This window comes from Drosophila melanogaster, chromosome X, assembly GCF_000001215.4.
Source record: "Drosophila melanogaster chromosome X".
Classification (NCBI taxonomy): Eukaryota; Metazoa; Arthropoda; class Insecta; order Diptera; family Drosophilidae; genus Drosophila; species Drosophila melanogaster.
In genome coordinates, this window is record NC_004354.4 from 19,999,473 (window position 1) to 20,014,224 (window position 14,752).

At 44.8% G+C, this 14,752-nt stretch overlaps 2 protein-coding genes across 7 annotated transcripts in view; both read right to left on the reverse strand.

The window, feature by feature from the left end:
- Nucleotides 1–1,495: 1,495 nt before the first annotated feature.
- lky (leaky) lies at nt 1,496–2,624 on the reverse strand. Its single transcript, NM_134521.3, has one exon. The coding sequence runs from the start codon at nt 2,492–2,494 to the stop codon at nt 1,631–1,633; it is 864 nt and encodes a 287-aa protein (NP_608365.1). The 5' UTR covers nt 2,495–2,624; the 3' UTR covers nt 1,496–1,630.
- Nucleotides 2,625–5,207: 2,583 nt separating this feature from the next.
- Nucleotides 5,208–14,752, reverse strand: part of Dop2R (Dopamine 2-like receptor) — a 58,027-nt gene continuing 48,482 nt past the window's right edge. Inside the window, exons 1-9 of one of the 6 annotated variants that reach the window (NM_001014759.2) lie at nt 14,245–14,322; nt 13,630–14,185; nt 11,983–12,092; nt 11,658–11,910; nt 10,853–11,151; nt 9,382–9,657; nt 8,158–8,292; nt 7,869–7,969; nt 5,208–7,758 (exon numbers count right to left, since the gene is read on the reverse strand). In NM_001014759.2, coding sequence (NP_001014759.1) covers nt 7,547–7,758; nt 7,869–7,969; nt 8,158–8,292; nt 9,382–9,657; nt 10,853–11,151; nt 11,658–11,910; nt 11,983–12,092; nt 13,630–13,644 — 1,401 coding nt within the window. In that variant the 5' untranslated portion in view covers nt 13,645–14,185; nt 14,245–14,322 and the 3' untranslated portion in view covers nt 5,208–7,546. Of the gene's footprint in view, nt 7,759–7,868; nt 7,970–8,157; nt 8,293–9,357; nt 9,658–10,852; nt 11,152–11,657; nt 11,911–11,982; nt 12,093–13,629; nt 14,186–14,244; nt 14,323–14,752 lie in introns of those variants that run through there. The other 5 variants (NM_001298548.1, NM_001014760.3, NM_001014758.3 and 2 more) reach the window with 5 other exon arrangements.

Here is a 14,752-nt window from a genome sequence, read left to right on the forward strand (position 1 = left end):
TTACATGCTGACAAAATGTTTATGTATTTATTTGCACTCCGAAAATTCCCATTTGAATGGTTATTTTGGGCTATTTGGAAGGGGAACTTAAACCCCCGATTGAAAGACATTAATTTCGTTCAGCCGTCTGATGGTTGGAGGTGGATCTCGGCCACACTAACCCAACACCACCAACACCCCCCCTCCCCCCACCGTTTTTCTTAACTCAGTGACACCCCTTTTTTGCTCGACATCTGGGGGTTTCCTAGCTCAGAGAGCTGCGTGCGATCACGAAGCGCATAAATGGCATTTGACACGTGACAGAAATGCTCAATTTTAATATTTGCACCACTGTGTTTTGGGCCACAGCTTCCTTCTGTCTAACTGTTTGTCTGTGTGTGCGTGTGTATTTGTGTGTGGTCGTGCGGGTGCGCATTAGTGTGTATATCGCCGTGGTGGCTAGTGTGTGTGTGTGCTTTGGTTAAAGTGAATTTCATTTCTGGATTTCTGCGGACCGCTATTGTTTCTTCGGTATCATTTGCCCAATGCCTATTCTACGACTATATATACAATATATGTATGTATGCTTGCCGTGTATATATATATGCCAAGCAGGCATATACCCAGGATGCTAGAGGGTTACAGTTTCCAGCTCCCCGGGCTCAATGTCCAGGGTATCCACTCGATGGGTGCTCTTTAAATTTGTTTGCCCCGCATGTGCGGACACTTTGCTCAATTGATGAGACATAATAACTGCCGGCAACCAGTTTTGGCCAAAGTCGGAACAGTTTCCTCTACCATCGCTGGACCTGGGCCCCCATCAACTTTTGACTGCCCATTAAATATTATGGCAATGCAAACGAATCAACAAAGCCAAACAACACGGCCTACATACAGCCAACGAAAATCAACAGCGGCAATCATTGGACCGGGTATTTTGCATATTTGGCCATTTTTGGCTATTCCTCGCGACGTGACGGCAAATAAAAGTTAAATGAAAATTAAACTATGCAAATACAAGCAAATTTTGTGGGTGAAAGGCGGGGCAGGGTTACGGATATCGAGAGGATTCCGTTGGCCTGCTGGCGTTTGAATTGTCTGGTCATTTGGCAATCAGTCTGAAACTCAAAAATGAATTGGGTTTTCAATCCGCGCCACCACTGCCACTACCTGAGCCATTGTAGATTATTCCGATTAAGTGATAGACTGGCGTTCAAATATAGTCTCTGGTCATATCGATATTATCGATGATGGGTGAATTTGGCATCGATAGTATTGCTCTGGGAAGCGTTTTGGTTATTGAACGAGCTTTATGGCTATGTATTTCTATTTTGTGTTTTGAAGGCGGTATTTCGAGCACACATTATAATTTATCACTAATATCATGTATGCATTTTGTATTTTCCATGAAGGAAATTGATTTGGAATAAGTTTAAATCGAATGCTTGACGGAGATTAGCATTATCAAAATGATTCAAACCCAAAATCAAAGACATTAGGCAATTGCCTAAAAAGTAGTGTGCAATATAAATTTAATAACTTTAAAAATTTTTAATCCGAACTACTAATTTTGTAAGCGATGAGTGCCACGAATGAAAACGAACTAAGTGCGACTGCATACGGGATGGTAGAAATGATCCGTGCTCTAGTGTTAGAATCTCCGGCCCCCGGAAACCTCCCTGCAACCCGCTCTGGCGAGTGTGCGTGGTGATTTCCAGCGACGTCGATAGATCGATGTACCTACCACGATTTTCTGGTCCTGCCTAAAGGGTCCGGAATTTGCATCGTTCTGTACAGTGTTCCTGTTGGCCTGCCCATGTTTTATCTGCGCCTGGTCCTGTTCCTGGCGCACGTAATGTCCCTGGCTCCGGCTGCGGCAGCCACTGCCGGTCGCCTGGAGTCCGCTTGCAGATTTGCACGTGGTGATGGGATCGTCGAAGAAACCTTCGTAGAGCACAAAATTGTTACCCTGCGGAATGGTGCGGACCAGGCCATAGTGTTTGGCCATAAAGGCCAGCATCTTATTGGACGGTCGGTCCACAGTGCACTTGTGCGCTGACCAGCCCTGCTTCTCCAGCATCCATTCGAATAGCAGCTTTCCCTGGCCGCAGCGCTGGCGGCTCTCGTGTACATAAAAATCCAGAATGGCTGGCGTTTGATTAAGCCGCCGGTAGCATCCCCCCTGGTCGAATACAAAGAGATCCTTGGTGCCGACCTTAAGCAACCCGGTGATTTCCCAGTGTCCCGCTGCTTTGTCCGCCATTAGATAGACCACCTGGTCGGAAGCCAACTTGTCGGCGGAGGTCACTGCATGGCAGAGTCCCTGCGCGTCTGCCGACAACTTGCCCATGATGTTTAGGATTTCGCTAAGCCGACAACTGGTCATCGTCGATTTTCCCCGTTCCGTTTGGGCGTATCGTCTACATTGGGTGACCTTGGGACGCAGCGAATGCGCCTGCACCCGGATGATCGATTGCGGAAAGAGGTGCTTAATGTCAAAGGCGAACTCCACCATCTTGGTCTCTGATTTCCGATTTCAATGGCGATATAATTCTCGGGCTCTACCGTCTTACACACTTAGTGTTCGTACTCGATCGAAAAAACATTTGCAGTGTCTCCCTTGACTTGGGAACAAAGCTAATCACATAGCCTGCTTTGATAGCTTTTTCCTGGGCTGTAACTTGAGGTCTCGAACTATTTCAAAATACAATTAACTCAAAAATGTAGCGATTCATTGATCTCATGTAATGCATAATTTAATATCTCATCAAAAAAAGGGACATGCCGGAGCCAAGGATAAAAGAAATTGCTAGAAACTTAGCAACTCGATGGAGCATAAGGACAAAATAAACCTTTTTAAGGACATTTCCCTAATCGATCATGACGGCAATCAACCAGGATAAGAATCGAATGACAGTAAAATTATAGTAATACAAGAGCTTCCACTCATTTGAGGAAAAGCCAGGAATAGTACTTAATATACTTTAACTATCTAAGCAATTTAATACTAGTTTAAATCTTAAGAGAGTTGGTTACCACATTTAAGGCGGTAAAGAGTAAATCCGGTTCATATACTACAATGAAATATTAAATTCTATTAAATCCTTGTTTATCAGCTAAGCAAATGTACCGAAAGATAGAAAATATTTTGTGCCTTTATGTATGGGAGTGCATTTATTTTGAGTTTATGGCTGGGCACTCAGTGCTCCTCTTTCATTTTCCGCTGGCCAGAAGGCTAAAAAGTCATTGACCGTGAAGTTGGAACGGCAGCAGCTCGGGATGGGACAGTAATCCACTGAGAAGGCATGCTTGATTGCACTAACCCCATCGCCTGAGGTCCTGGGTCCTGGGTCCTGAGTCCTGAGTCCTGAGTCCTTACACATTTTAATAATCGGCCTTGTATTTAAACTATTTCTGGTCGTGTGCATATTTTTCGATTTTGACTCTGGCCCGTTGAGCTTCCGGTTGCCAGAATTCCATTCCGGGTCAGATGTTAGGCCGTAGTGATGGTGGTGGTGGTGGTGGTGGCAGGAGGACGAAATGGAGCAGTAGCTACAGTGGTATATGCCCCAACTGATTTAACTGATTGGCTGGGCTGGGCTGGTTCTACGGGGGGGGTCCTTTATCGAGACTTTGCTCGAGTCGGAACGCCTCTTAAATTTTTGTAAGTTTCCACAGCATCCTGGTCTTGAATTCCGATCAGCGAACTTCTGACAGCCATGCCATCCCATTCGCAAATCACACAGTCCTCTGGTCATCGAGCCTGGCATATGGCCTCTAACGATGGGGCCAACACATTTCCCCCGTCCCTGTGACTTCACTTTGGCTTTTGCAATCCAAACGTTAATGGTCTGTCAATTATCGCCACCCAGTGTGTGTAACGATAAGATATCGCCCCCAGACGCAAAACATTCCATACGCACCCTCCCTGCATCCTTGTGTCCTGTTGTTCTGATATCTTGGTGTCCATTGCTCTGGGCACAAGTATCCGTGTTCCCTCAACACTTTAGTACATCATTTAGTTCGAATTAGTTATGGACATAGAGCACACAACTCTCGGGCAGCCGAAGACACACAATCGAATGAAACAACTTTACGGACACCCAGGATGAGGCCGGGAATTCCAAGTAGCAGATGGGTCAGGAGGTCAGGGCTTCGACTCTGGTTGCCCTTTTTACATTTGTATTTATGGTCAGGCCAAGACACTGCTCCAAGACAATGATGAGTCTGCGGGCGAAAACGAAATTGGCTATCGGCCCGGGCGGCATTGAAAGAAATTGTTGATGGCTATCGCTCCGAAATGGGCTCCAAACATAAGCACATAAGCATATATAACGTTTTTAAATATCAATATACGCTACAAATATGGCTTGTATTAAGACTTTGGAAACCTATTCGAAAATGCTGTTCAAAAATAAAATATAAACTATATAAATTATAAATCTTAATCACATGATAGATTCAATAGATTTTATGCAAAACATAGAGCTTAGCACAAAGTTAGATCAAAAACAGTTAGACAATGCACACATTGGTTGGTTTGGAAAGCTATTTCTTAGCAGATTCCAATGTTGTTTTCTATTTATGACCCTTTTAAGATCTATGCGAAATGATGTGCAATATTGCCACATTGTGCTGGATTTCAGCACCATTTTTTCCGGCAGTGTACTTGGCCATTTGGATGAGGAAATGGCGGACTGAAGTTCGCTCCCATTCTCATTTATTTTCCAGCCTCCGTCTGTGTCTGTGTCTGTGTCTATGGATCCGAATCCGAATCCGATTCCGAGTGCGCCTCCGACTCCAGAATTGTCTGACTGAGTACCCATTAGAGTATGACGAGTGGTGGATGGTGGGCGACGGAAGAGTCCTTTGGCCTTCATTCCCTGGCTGCGACTCCTTACGCTCATCTATTTAGAGGCTCTTAGTTGGGTTTTTGGTTTCCTGGGAGGTGGCGACGGCCGTGAGCTCCTTCTCGAATTGATTCTGCCATCCCCCCGACCACCACCGGAAGTGGGTTCACCCCATTGTGCGTCTTGTTTGTCTTGCGTAAGTATTTTTATTTCCTTTGGTGCGTATTGGAATTTTATTATCAGCTCATATAAGTGCTATAAAATGTTGATATACGAGTGTGAGTACCACCAAGCTGGTGAAAGGGAAAGTAGTATACATGTGTATGTTGAACTTACCAAAACTTTCGCCCTTCGAAATGAAAAGTTGGCGTTCGGTTTGCCTTGAAATATTTTCAGTTTTGCTTTATTTATTTGATGTATTCTTATGCTGACGCATACTATTCTGTACCATTAGTTTAATGTTGTTATTCGCTATTATTATTTCCGTAAGCTATGATAATTATTTTTGAAATAGTTTGCTTTTCTGAGAGCTTAGCCTACGTTTCATTTAGTTAATAATTCTCATATATTTTCTAGAAAAAAAAAACCGATTTTCGCCTCTCTTTAAAATAGTTCTCAGTTTCATCTCAGTTTTTTTTTTTTCATTTTCGCTTACACCCCAGTTATCTTACAAACTCGTATATATGCTTTATTGGTAGAGAGATCTCCGGGGACCCTATATGTATGCTATATCCCATTCACAACGTAACGTAATAACAGACAACAATTCAACGACTCGAAAACTCAGGCTACAATTTTGATAAATCAACTCTAATGTGTTGTAGTGTGTGGCCTATGTTGGTGTATGTATTGTATAAATAGTTAGTTCGAATTGCAAATTTACCAATTAGCTATAATTAATAAGCGTTTTCTTTGGAAGAACTTAACTTAGGAGCATTTCGCACTGATCTGAAAGTTGAACTGTTTTGCATAGTCTTAGTCTAGTTTTATCGCCTAGGGTTTTATTCTTTCGAAAAAAAAACAACCAATCACCCACTCACACACACACACACAAACAGACTCAAACACACACACACACTGAAGTTAACGCGTATATTGTAGTGGAGTTCTTAGGAAAGTATAAAAACCGTTGAGCTTTTCCGCGAGTTAACTACGGGGTTTTATGGAAATTTGAGCCGGGTCACTGCTTACGTCTAGGTACACAATAAATGGAATCGTTTTATAAACTACTACACACGTTCGAGTAATTAATTACCTATCAATTATTTGTCACATAGAAACAGTTAAAAGGACGGCTGTTGAAATCAGGGACCAAACGGCTATAGTCCTGCCGACATGCCAAAATCGGTTCGGATTGCCCGGGGCCATGCCACTGTGCATCCAAGTACAGCTCTCATTTGCGGCAGGACACAGGCTTTGGTCCGTGTTTCAAAACTCAGTTTTGATATTCCACTATACAAGTACGCTTACATCGATATTAGCTACTCTATTTGCTAAGGTAACCCTCATATTGCTTCCAGCAATGCGATAGCCTTTGCTCTAGATACCCTGATTCTCCCCCCTACTCCCTGCTATGCATCCAGGCTCCCCTTGGTACTATCTGATTTATATATACGTATATATATATATATATATATATATATGGGTGGTGAGTATATTTGATCTAGATCAAGTGACTAGCCTAGGTACGACCTCTGGATCTTAAATGCTTCTATATAGTATATACGAGTATATCCTGTACGACTATATATCAAACCGAAAGTCGAACTGAAAGTGTCCTCTAAGCGGGACTTTCATCGAGGTCGGTGCCCCTCATTATCGTATTCATTTGTGGGGCTCATTTGATTCATTGTGTCTGTTCGTGTGTGTTGGCGTGTTACTCTGTTAAGTTGGATGCAATTCTGTCGCCGATGGTTGTGGTTTTGTGTCCATGGCCCATCAATGGGGATGCTCCATCCATGTGGATGGGCGGTCAGCCAACTAACTTGGAACATTCGTATGTGATGTGTCTGTGGTGGAGGGCGCCGACCTCGAGGCCCGCTAGCTACTGTATCCAATTGAACTGTGATTTAGCTAACTAACTCTAGGTACCGACACCTCGTGTCGGCGTGGAACAATCCGGCCTCTAAGGATATGAATTTCTTTACACTCGCTTACCTAATCGTACTGTGGGAATCGGAAGGAAGGTTCTGTGTGCCGTGGGTTTTGGTTTTGGGTGGGAGGAAAAGCTTGCTGCTCGTGATATGTGATAGGTTGTGGGAGCAGCCCACTTTGAAGGACACTACTCTATTCTGGTAAAGCGAATCGTATCCTTGGCGTTTTGCTTACGTCTACTTTGGAATCATAATCGCGTGCTTGCTGTGTGTTGATTATATCGCTACTTGGGGTTTGCTTAATGTAATTGTTAAAAATTGTACCTAGCCTACAGCTTGCAATCCACCGTTCATGCTCCACATAGCATATATGTATGTATGTAGTTTAGTGGTATGTACAGATCTATTTACATAAGTAGCTAGTAGAACCTTAAAGCTATTGGGAAACGCAACGAACGACAAACGAAACGAAACTGGAGCCCAATTGAGATCTCTGCTGCAACGATGGCCTCCATTTGGCACACTTTGCCATCCTCTCCCGGGCTTTAATCCATTCCACAAGGGACCCATCATCCAATTGCCTATTGCTATAACTATTGCTGGTGACGTGCTCGCCGTTGATAATCACCCCATGTGCATGATCTTCTTGAAGGCCTTGCGAAACTCGGGATTGAATATTGTGTAGATAACCGGGTTCACAAAGCTGTTGATGTAGCCCAGCCAGGTGGTCATCATGTAGGCGGTGAGCCCAGGTCGGCAGTCTTTCTTGAACTTGGCGCACATGGCGTCCATGATGTTGCAGCTGAAGAACGGCAGCCAGCAGAACAGGAAGACACCTGTTTGAGGGTTTGAAGGTTATATATATGATGGCATATGGATTAGAATATGGCAGAGCGCAAGGACGTGGTCCAAAACGGCTGGGGGAGGTGGCTCAACTTGAACTTACCCAAAACAATGGCCAATGTTTTGGTGGCCTTGCGCTCCTTTTTGGCCGACGATTTTTCGCGTTTCTTTTTCGAGGCCTTGTGCACCTTGTATATCGTGAATCTGTGCGTCACGCGAAGGATAATAGGCCATGGTGTGGTATATATTGCATTTTCCACAGGCAAAAAAGGCAAATGATGAAGAGAGGTAGAGAAGGCGAGAAGGAAATGGGGTGGCATTAGCATCGACTGGCCAACAAGAGCCCAAATAACTAATAACTGTAATTAGGGGCAATGGACGGCGTTACTCACCTTGACGCCTGCGAGTTCTTCTTATCCTTGCGCGAGGACGTTTTCGATGTAGTCGATAGCGTCGAGTCGTTGCGTGCCAAAGTCATGGCCTCCTGCACTCCGTACCGCACAAAGGACAATGGCTTCATGGCGACGCTGCGAACGGAAGTCGGTCGGATTCGGAATGAGAACTTAACTGCGGCATTACGTACTACTAGTCACTATTTTTGGGCTTGCCGGATTGCCTACATTGCCAACATGCGGCTTCTATTTTGGGGGTTTCGAGGATAAAGTGGCAGGTTTCTCGCTAAACACTACGTAATAGGTCTGTGATGAAAACGTGAGCTCTTTTTTGCTAAGCAACTTAAATCAAGCGATTGTGCAAGAATGCCACCAAATAATCAATTGATGATTTCATAAGCCTGCTGATATGTAAACATGCCGACAATAATTATGAAAAGTAGTGGCAAGTGGCAGAACTAATACTGCAAATCACTATTTAAATGTGCAATTGGATTTCAATCTGTTTGAAAAATGTAATGTGTTAAAAAAAAAAAAAACATGTAATAGTTGACAACAATAACCCGACATATTTAATTAAACTTTGCCATTTGTTTACCAATTAATATTTGGAAGCAAAGATGTTGACATTTTTGACGCGGTCAAACTCTTTGTCTGTTTTTATTGAACGAAAAAAGCCATGCGTGTTATACGCATTTATTGTTTTGTTTATAAATAATGACAATTGATGTGTGCAATTTAAGCAATTTTAATATGCTACGTAATCTAGTGTAAGTAGATAAAAAAAAACATTGCGCAAAAAGAGCACTGCCTATAGCTGAAAAAAGTATTATATTATTCAAAAACTATGTACAAAAACTTGAATGGGAATGCTTTATTTTGTCGGGCTGCAAAAACAGTTCATTAAACTTTTAAACTGTTGCGAAAAGTTTCATTTTACCTATGGTACAATCAAAAAGAATGTTGTTCAATGATTTAGTACCAATGTGGTACAGATATTGGACGGTATTTTGTTTTTTTTTTTTTTCTAAATATTAGCAATTTCTCGAATTTCCGATATAATTGCCGGAACTTTGATTTTAAAACAATAACTTGGATGAGGCATTATGTTTTTATCCGTGCACGAACTTCTACTACGCCCCCAACTACTGGGGATGCTATTTCTAAGGTGGCAGGCTTACGGATCTGAATGCCAAATACCTGGAGTTATCGACACCGACTGACCTGAGGGCGGGTTCGCCGCGCTTCGGCGAGTCGTCGCCGGTGGGGCGCCGCTGACTGCTGACGCTGGATCGCTGGAGGGTGGCGCCACTGGGCAGCGGACTGTCCGGCGGCGAGCCGCTGCTCCGCGGAGCGGCTGATGTGGCAGCAGAGGCGGAGGCGGGCGCCACGCCTGCAAGGACATCGTCAACGTTTGAGGCTGCATAACCAGAATCATGATTACCATTCGGATCGGCGACGACCAGCTGCGGCTGTGTGGTGATTTGGGCCACAACGCTGCTGCGAGTGCGTTATGGCAATGTGGAGCGATGTGACGGTGGGGTTATCCAATTAATGGTGCCGCGACCATATCCATCAATCAATCAATCAATCGGCGATAGACGACGAGTGGGCGAAGAAGCAGCAGAATCCGGCGTTGATGAAGGACGAAAAGATGGAAAATCGGGGTGCAACGTCAATTAAAGGCAAGGCAAGATTGAGTTTTAATAAAGTGACGCATTAATTGAATTATTGAGAATTATTTTTCTCTGCCATTGGCTGTGATTTCTTTTGGCGGGTAAAGTTTCGCGGTCTTGTTTGCCATCCATTTCAGCCCATCGGTTCGGTTCGGTTCGGTTCGGATCGGATCCCATCCCTTTGTGCATCCAGCCTCCTGTCATTAATGGTTTCATTTCATGTCCTTATTGGATTAAGCAGGCCATCAGGATGCTAATTGGCTGCGCTTAACGCTCGCACTTAATGGCGGTTTCGGCCAGGAATTGGGAGAAAGATTCGAATGCCGTGGGGCGGGGACATCCGATTGCAAGGATGATGGGCAAGGGATCCTTTCGGCAGGACCTGATTGAAAGTGCAGCACGCTTTTATGTCGGCAATTGAGTGCCGCTGTGTCCGGACGAAGCCTGCCATTAGATTGACAGTTTTCCATGGGCATGCACCGTCTGGGGGTCCATTGCTTTGCTGGTCTGCTGGTCTGGAAGGAAGTGCAGTCGAGACCACTCAGCAGAAACAGGCTTATCTATTACGTGTTTGGGGCACGTGCCAGGGCTGTCAGGGTTGTCAGGTTGCAAGTTGCAAGTTGCAAGCGGACAAGGATATGGACACGGAAACGAAACTGCTGAGCTCCGAACTTTTGCAGGGCCATCGGAGATAGCCCCCAGCCAAACATTCGTTCTCCAGGCGATGGAGTTTTCTGCGAAATTCGCCGAAAGTTTCCGCTTTTCATACCCCGTTCACGTAAGATGTAAGTGGGTTTGCAAATGTACATATATGTCCAATCCGACTCCATTGGCAACGTGTTTATATTCGTGAAGTAACATTAGCCGCCAAAAGAAGGTCTTACACAGCCAAAAAAAAACTTTGTGAAACGTATATTTCCTTTTTGTATATTCCAAATCTGATTTAAAGCTATCATGTTCTACGCATTTCTACACAGCACATCAAAGCCCCTAAATGGTATCGTAAAATGAGTACTCACTTGCCCGTCTCCTCGACAACGGTGGCCAGCATGAACTCGGTGGACTTGTCGTTCACGATGACGTGGCAGTCGTCGATGTCCGGCGAGATGGCGTTCTCGTCCTCCTCCTCGTTGGAGCCGCTGGCCGTGTTGGTGGCGGCCTCGTCGGGCAGAATCCTACTGGCGTGGCGACTGCTGTCCAGGGCCGTCTCCGCCAGGCGCCGGGTCTGGGCAATGTTCTCGATGACGCTGCCGCCCGTGAGTTCCGATAGGTGGGGCTTGCGGGCCGCCCGCTGCTTCCGCGCTCGACTCCTCAGCGCCTGTGGGTGGGTGGGTACGAGATGTAAAATACAGAAAACAGTATACCAAACATGGGACACAGGATACAGACTACGGACGACGGACCACGGACTACGGGCTGTGGGACACGGGATGCAGGATGCAGGATGCAGGATGCAGTAGAGAGCGGATTAGGCACTGCCATGCTGCGCTTGCATCCTACGGATATTCGCCCCCAGTCAGCAGCAAATGTGCACAAACAGAAACAGAAACAGGAAGAGAAACAGAAGCATCCCCAAGCCAGCATTGCAGATTATGGATCTGCGCCAGCAATATTCATTCCACTCGACTCGGAGAAATCCGATTTTAATTGCGGTCTTTTAATAATAGTGCTTGAAATTTTTTTGCGCAATGGAAAGAGCGACAGAAAGACCAAAGCGCGGAAAATTCGCTCTAGGAATTAATGTTTGTGGGAAGCTTGGAGTGTTCAAAGGAATTAACATGTTTGGAATATATCGTATATATACATATATCGCTCGCTACTCACCTTGAAAATGTTCCAGTAGAGAAACACCATGATGATGCAGGGTATGTAGAAGCTGCTCAGCGAGGAGTAGAGTATAAAGTCGGCGTTGTAGAAGGCGCATACATCGGGTTCGCGGTTGGGCGTGTTGTTGAGGCCCAGAACTATCGGCGAGCCGATGGCAGCCGATATGGCCCACACCAGCAGTATCGTAAGGCAAACGCGGCGGCTATTTTTGTGCTTGGCGTACTTTATTGGCTGTGTCACAGCGATGTATCTGTGGGATATATCCGTGGAATGTGTGCTTGGGTCATATGGGTCTCCGAAATAGGGGCCGCTGTGAACTCACCTGTCTATGGAGATGGCAACTAAGTTGAATATCGATGAAGTAGAGCATATCACATCCATGGCTATATAGAAATCACAAACGACGTCAGGCAGGGCCCAGGCTCCATTTACCTGCAAAACAAAAAGAAGGAGGGGGGGGGGGCGTCAGGTAAGAACGAGGATGTGTATGTCGATGCGGATGAGGAGCACACTTCATTTGTTCGGCACTTAATCGACTCGGGAATGGAGCTCTATTGGAATGCCCATCCTTTGTCGAATATTAATAACAATATTTTCCCATTTCCCGTGCTGCTGCCACAAATTAGTTTTAGACTCTATCTCTTCATCGACGTCTCCGGCAGCATCTATGTTATGGCCCAACCCGAATGCGGACTCCATAAAAACCCCAACAAAAACGTCAGGAATTTCCCAAGCCAAACAATTTGTAGCACACAAAGCACATAAAAAAAGGCCGAGTGGGCCACCAGTTCGGTTGGAACTTAATGTGGATATGTTTGGGTGAACACCCAACCTGTCGTGGTTGCACTCCCCATAGCCCGTGTACGAGGTATACATAATGTAGCGCCAACCGATTCGGTATTAGAATGGCATCGATAGCTTTTTGGATGTGAATACTATTAGTAAGTAGAGGTAGCTGTCACATAGGTATTTGTTGACTGATCTGCGGGTAAGAGGTATCGCATAGTCGAATACACTCGGCGGAGCCAGTTTCCCAGAATCAGTAGTTTAACATTTTAAGAAGTCAATATTTGAATAATACTACTACTACATATATTGTACTTATATGCCACCAATGTGTGTGTGCTAACTAAAATGCATGTAGACGGTATCGAATAGTCGAAGTTAATCGACCCTAACGTACTATCTTGTTTTTCTTCTTCAATCGGTTTTGCGCCTAAATTATACAAACACATTGAAACTTGAAGCGGGGCTCAACGCGTGGGAAGAGTGTAAAATATTGATACACACGCAACCACACCACACGAAAGTAAAAGTGAAAGTGAAAGTCAAGTGAAAGCAGCATAGAAATGTGCTAAAATAGCTGGGCAGTCGCAGACTTGGAATTTCTTAGAACTCGGATGAAGACTCCTTAGCCGGAGCTAAGCGAGCATAACAAAAGTTGAGCCCGGCTAAAGAAAGTGGCAAAAACTTTTGGATATAAAGACACACGCACGAATGCTCATCCTCCGCCCTCTGCCCACCGTCCTCACCCATACGCACACACACACACACACACACACCCACACAGGCAAGCTACATATACTTAGATGTGAAATTTTTTTACTGCTCTCCTCTGGCTTCCTGTTTCCAGGTCCATTGTTGGGCACATTGCGTATACGAGGCGTGCGCCCCACTTTTGGTGGCCTGCAGCTGAACTATAATTTATAATGTATTCGTAGGTATTGTCCATAAGTGTATATGTACGTAAAAATACAGACTCGGCTCCTGTCAAACTCGAATGAATGTTTTTGTTTAGTCGCACATTTGGATAGCTGCGATGCGTTACGTTCACTACTTTTTTGTTTCGTTGTCTCTGCTACAGGCGCCAAAAGTTTCCGGAAGAAAGTAGGTTGCTGTGCGATGATGATGGAATGGCTTACTGGCTTTTGAAAGTATTCTCCGACGCATTGGAAATCGATTAACCAACCTTAGGTGCGCTCATGCTACGCTCGTGATCTGTCCATCTATTATCTGCACAAAATGGGCTCTTTGCCTAACCAAATGTGGCATTTGTCGAATTATTTACGGCTTAGTCTTGAAAAGTTTGCTGGGAATTGGTTTCTTTTGATTCTTTCGCTCTTCGACTTTCCCTCAGCTGCAAGCTTCATTGAATTTTTTTTTAATATTTTTCCAGCGCCCATTTGCCCGGCCCCTGGGCCACGCCCCCAGTCTATTCTGTTTGGCTATTGGGTATTGTGGAAGCGATTTCCAATTCAGCGAAAGTGTCTTTCTGCCCGCTCCGCCACCGAAAAACATCGGCTCTTTCGGGCTGTTCGAAAATGTTCAATTTATGTATTTTGTGAGCATAAAGGCATTTAAAGTCAGTTGTCTGCCGGCAGCTGGCTGTCCTGCTCCTCCGCACCTTCGTCCTTCGCTCATCCTGGCCTCTGGTTTATTTTAGAGCAGGAATAGAAAGAAAATTTCTATGCTATCGCTGTCTCTGCCGACTGTTGTTTGTGTGTCCTTGTGTTTGTGTGCGGTTCCTGCAGCAGGGCATAAAATAAATAAATTTATCTATTTGCACAGTCAAAGGCGAGCGCACACACAAAAACCCAAAGGGAAAAGCTTTCAGATGCTCTCTCCCTCGTATCCAAAGAAATGGACCAGGACAATGGTGACTGGAGCAGGGCGCGAAGGAGACAGGCTGACACACTCGCTCACACACGCACGGGGAGCATGCGCACACAAGGGCAACCACACACATACAAATTCACAAGCAAACAAACAAACACACATAGCATTTTGATAATTGAGCTTCTGGTTTTTATAGTTTGCACGCTGATACGATGAGAAAGCAAAGGATATTCTACACACACACACACACACACACACACACACTGCATCGATTTGTGTCCAGGTACACGCAAAAAAACTTTCAGATCCGCTTTCAAAAAATACGCTTTGTTTGCCGATTCAATGGTCATTATTGCTTTGAGAGTAGAGGGCTTTGTCTAAAACAATGGATGTACTGGCACGTGAAAAAAGTATATGCGATATACACAAAAACCGCAGGAAAGCATTAGGTGCTATGTGAATAAATTCAATTTAAA

Coding starts and splice junctions, on each gene's coding strand:
- lky (NM_134521.3), bottom strand. CDS start 2,494: ATGGTGGAGTTCGCCTTTGACATTAAGCACCTCTTTCCGCAATCGATC.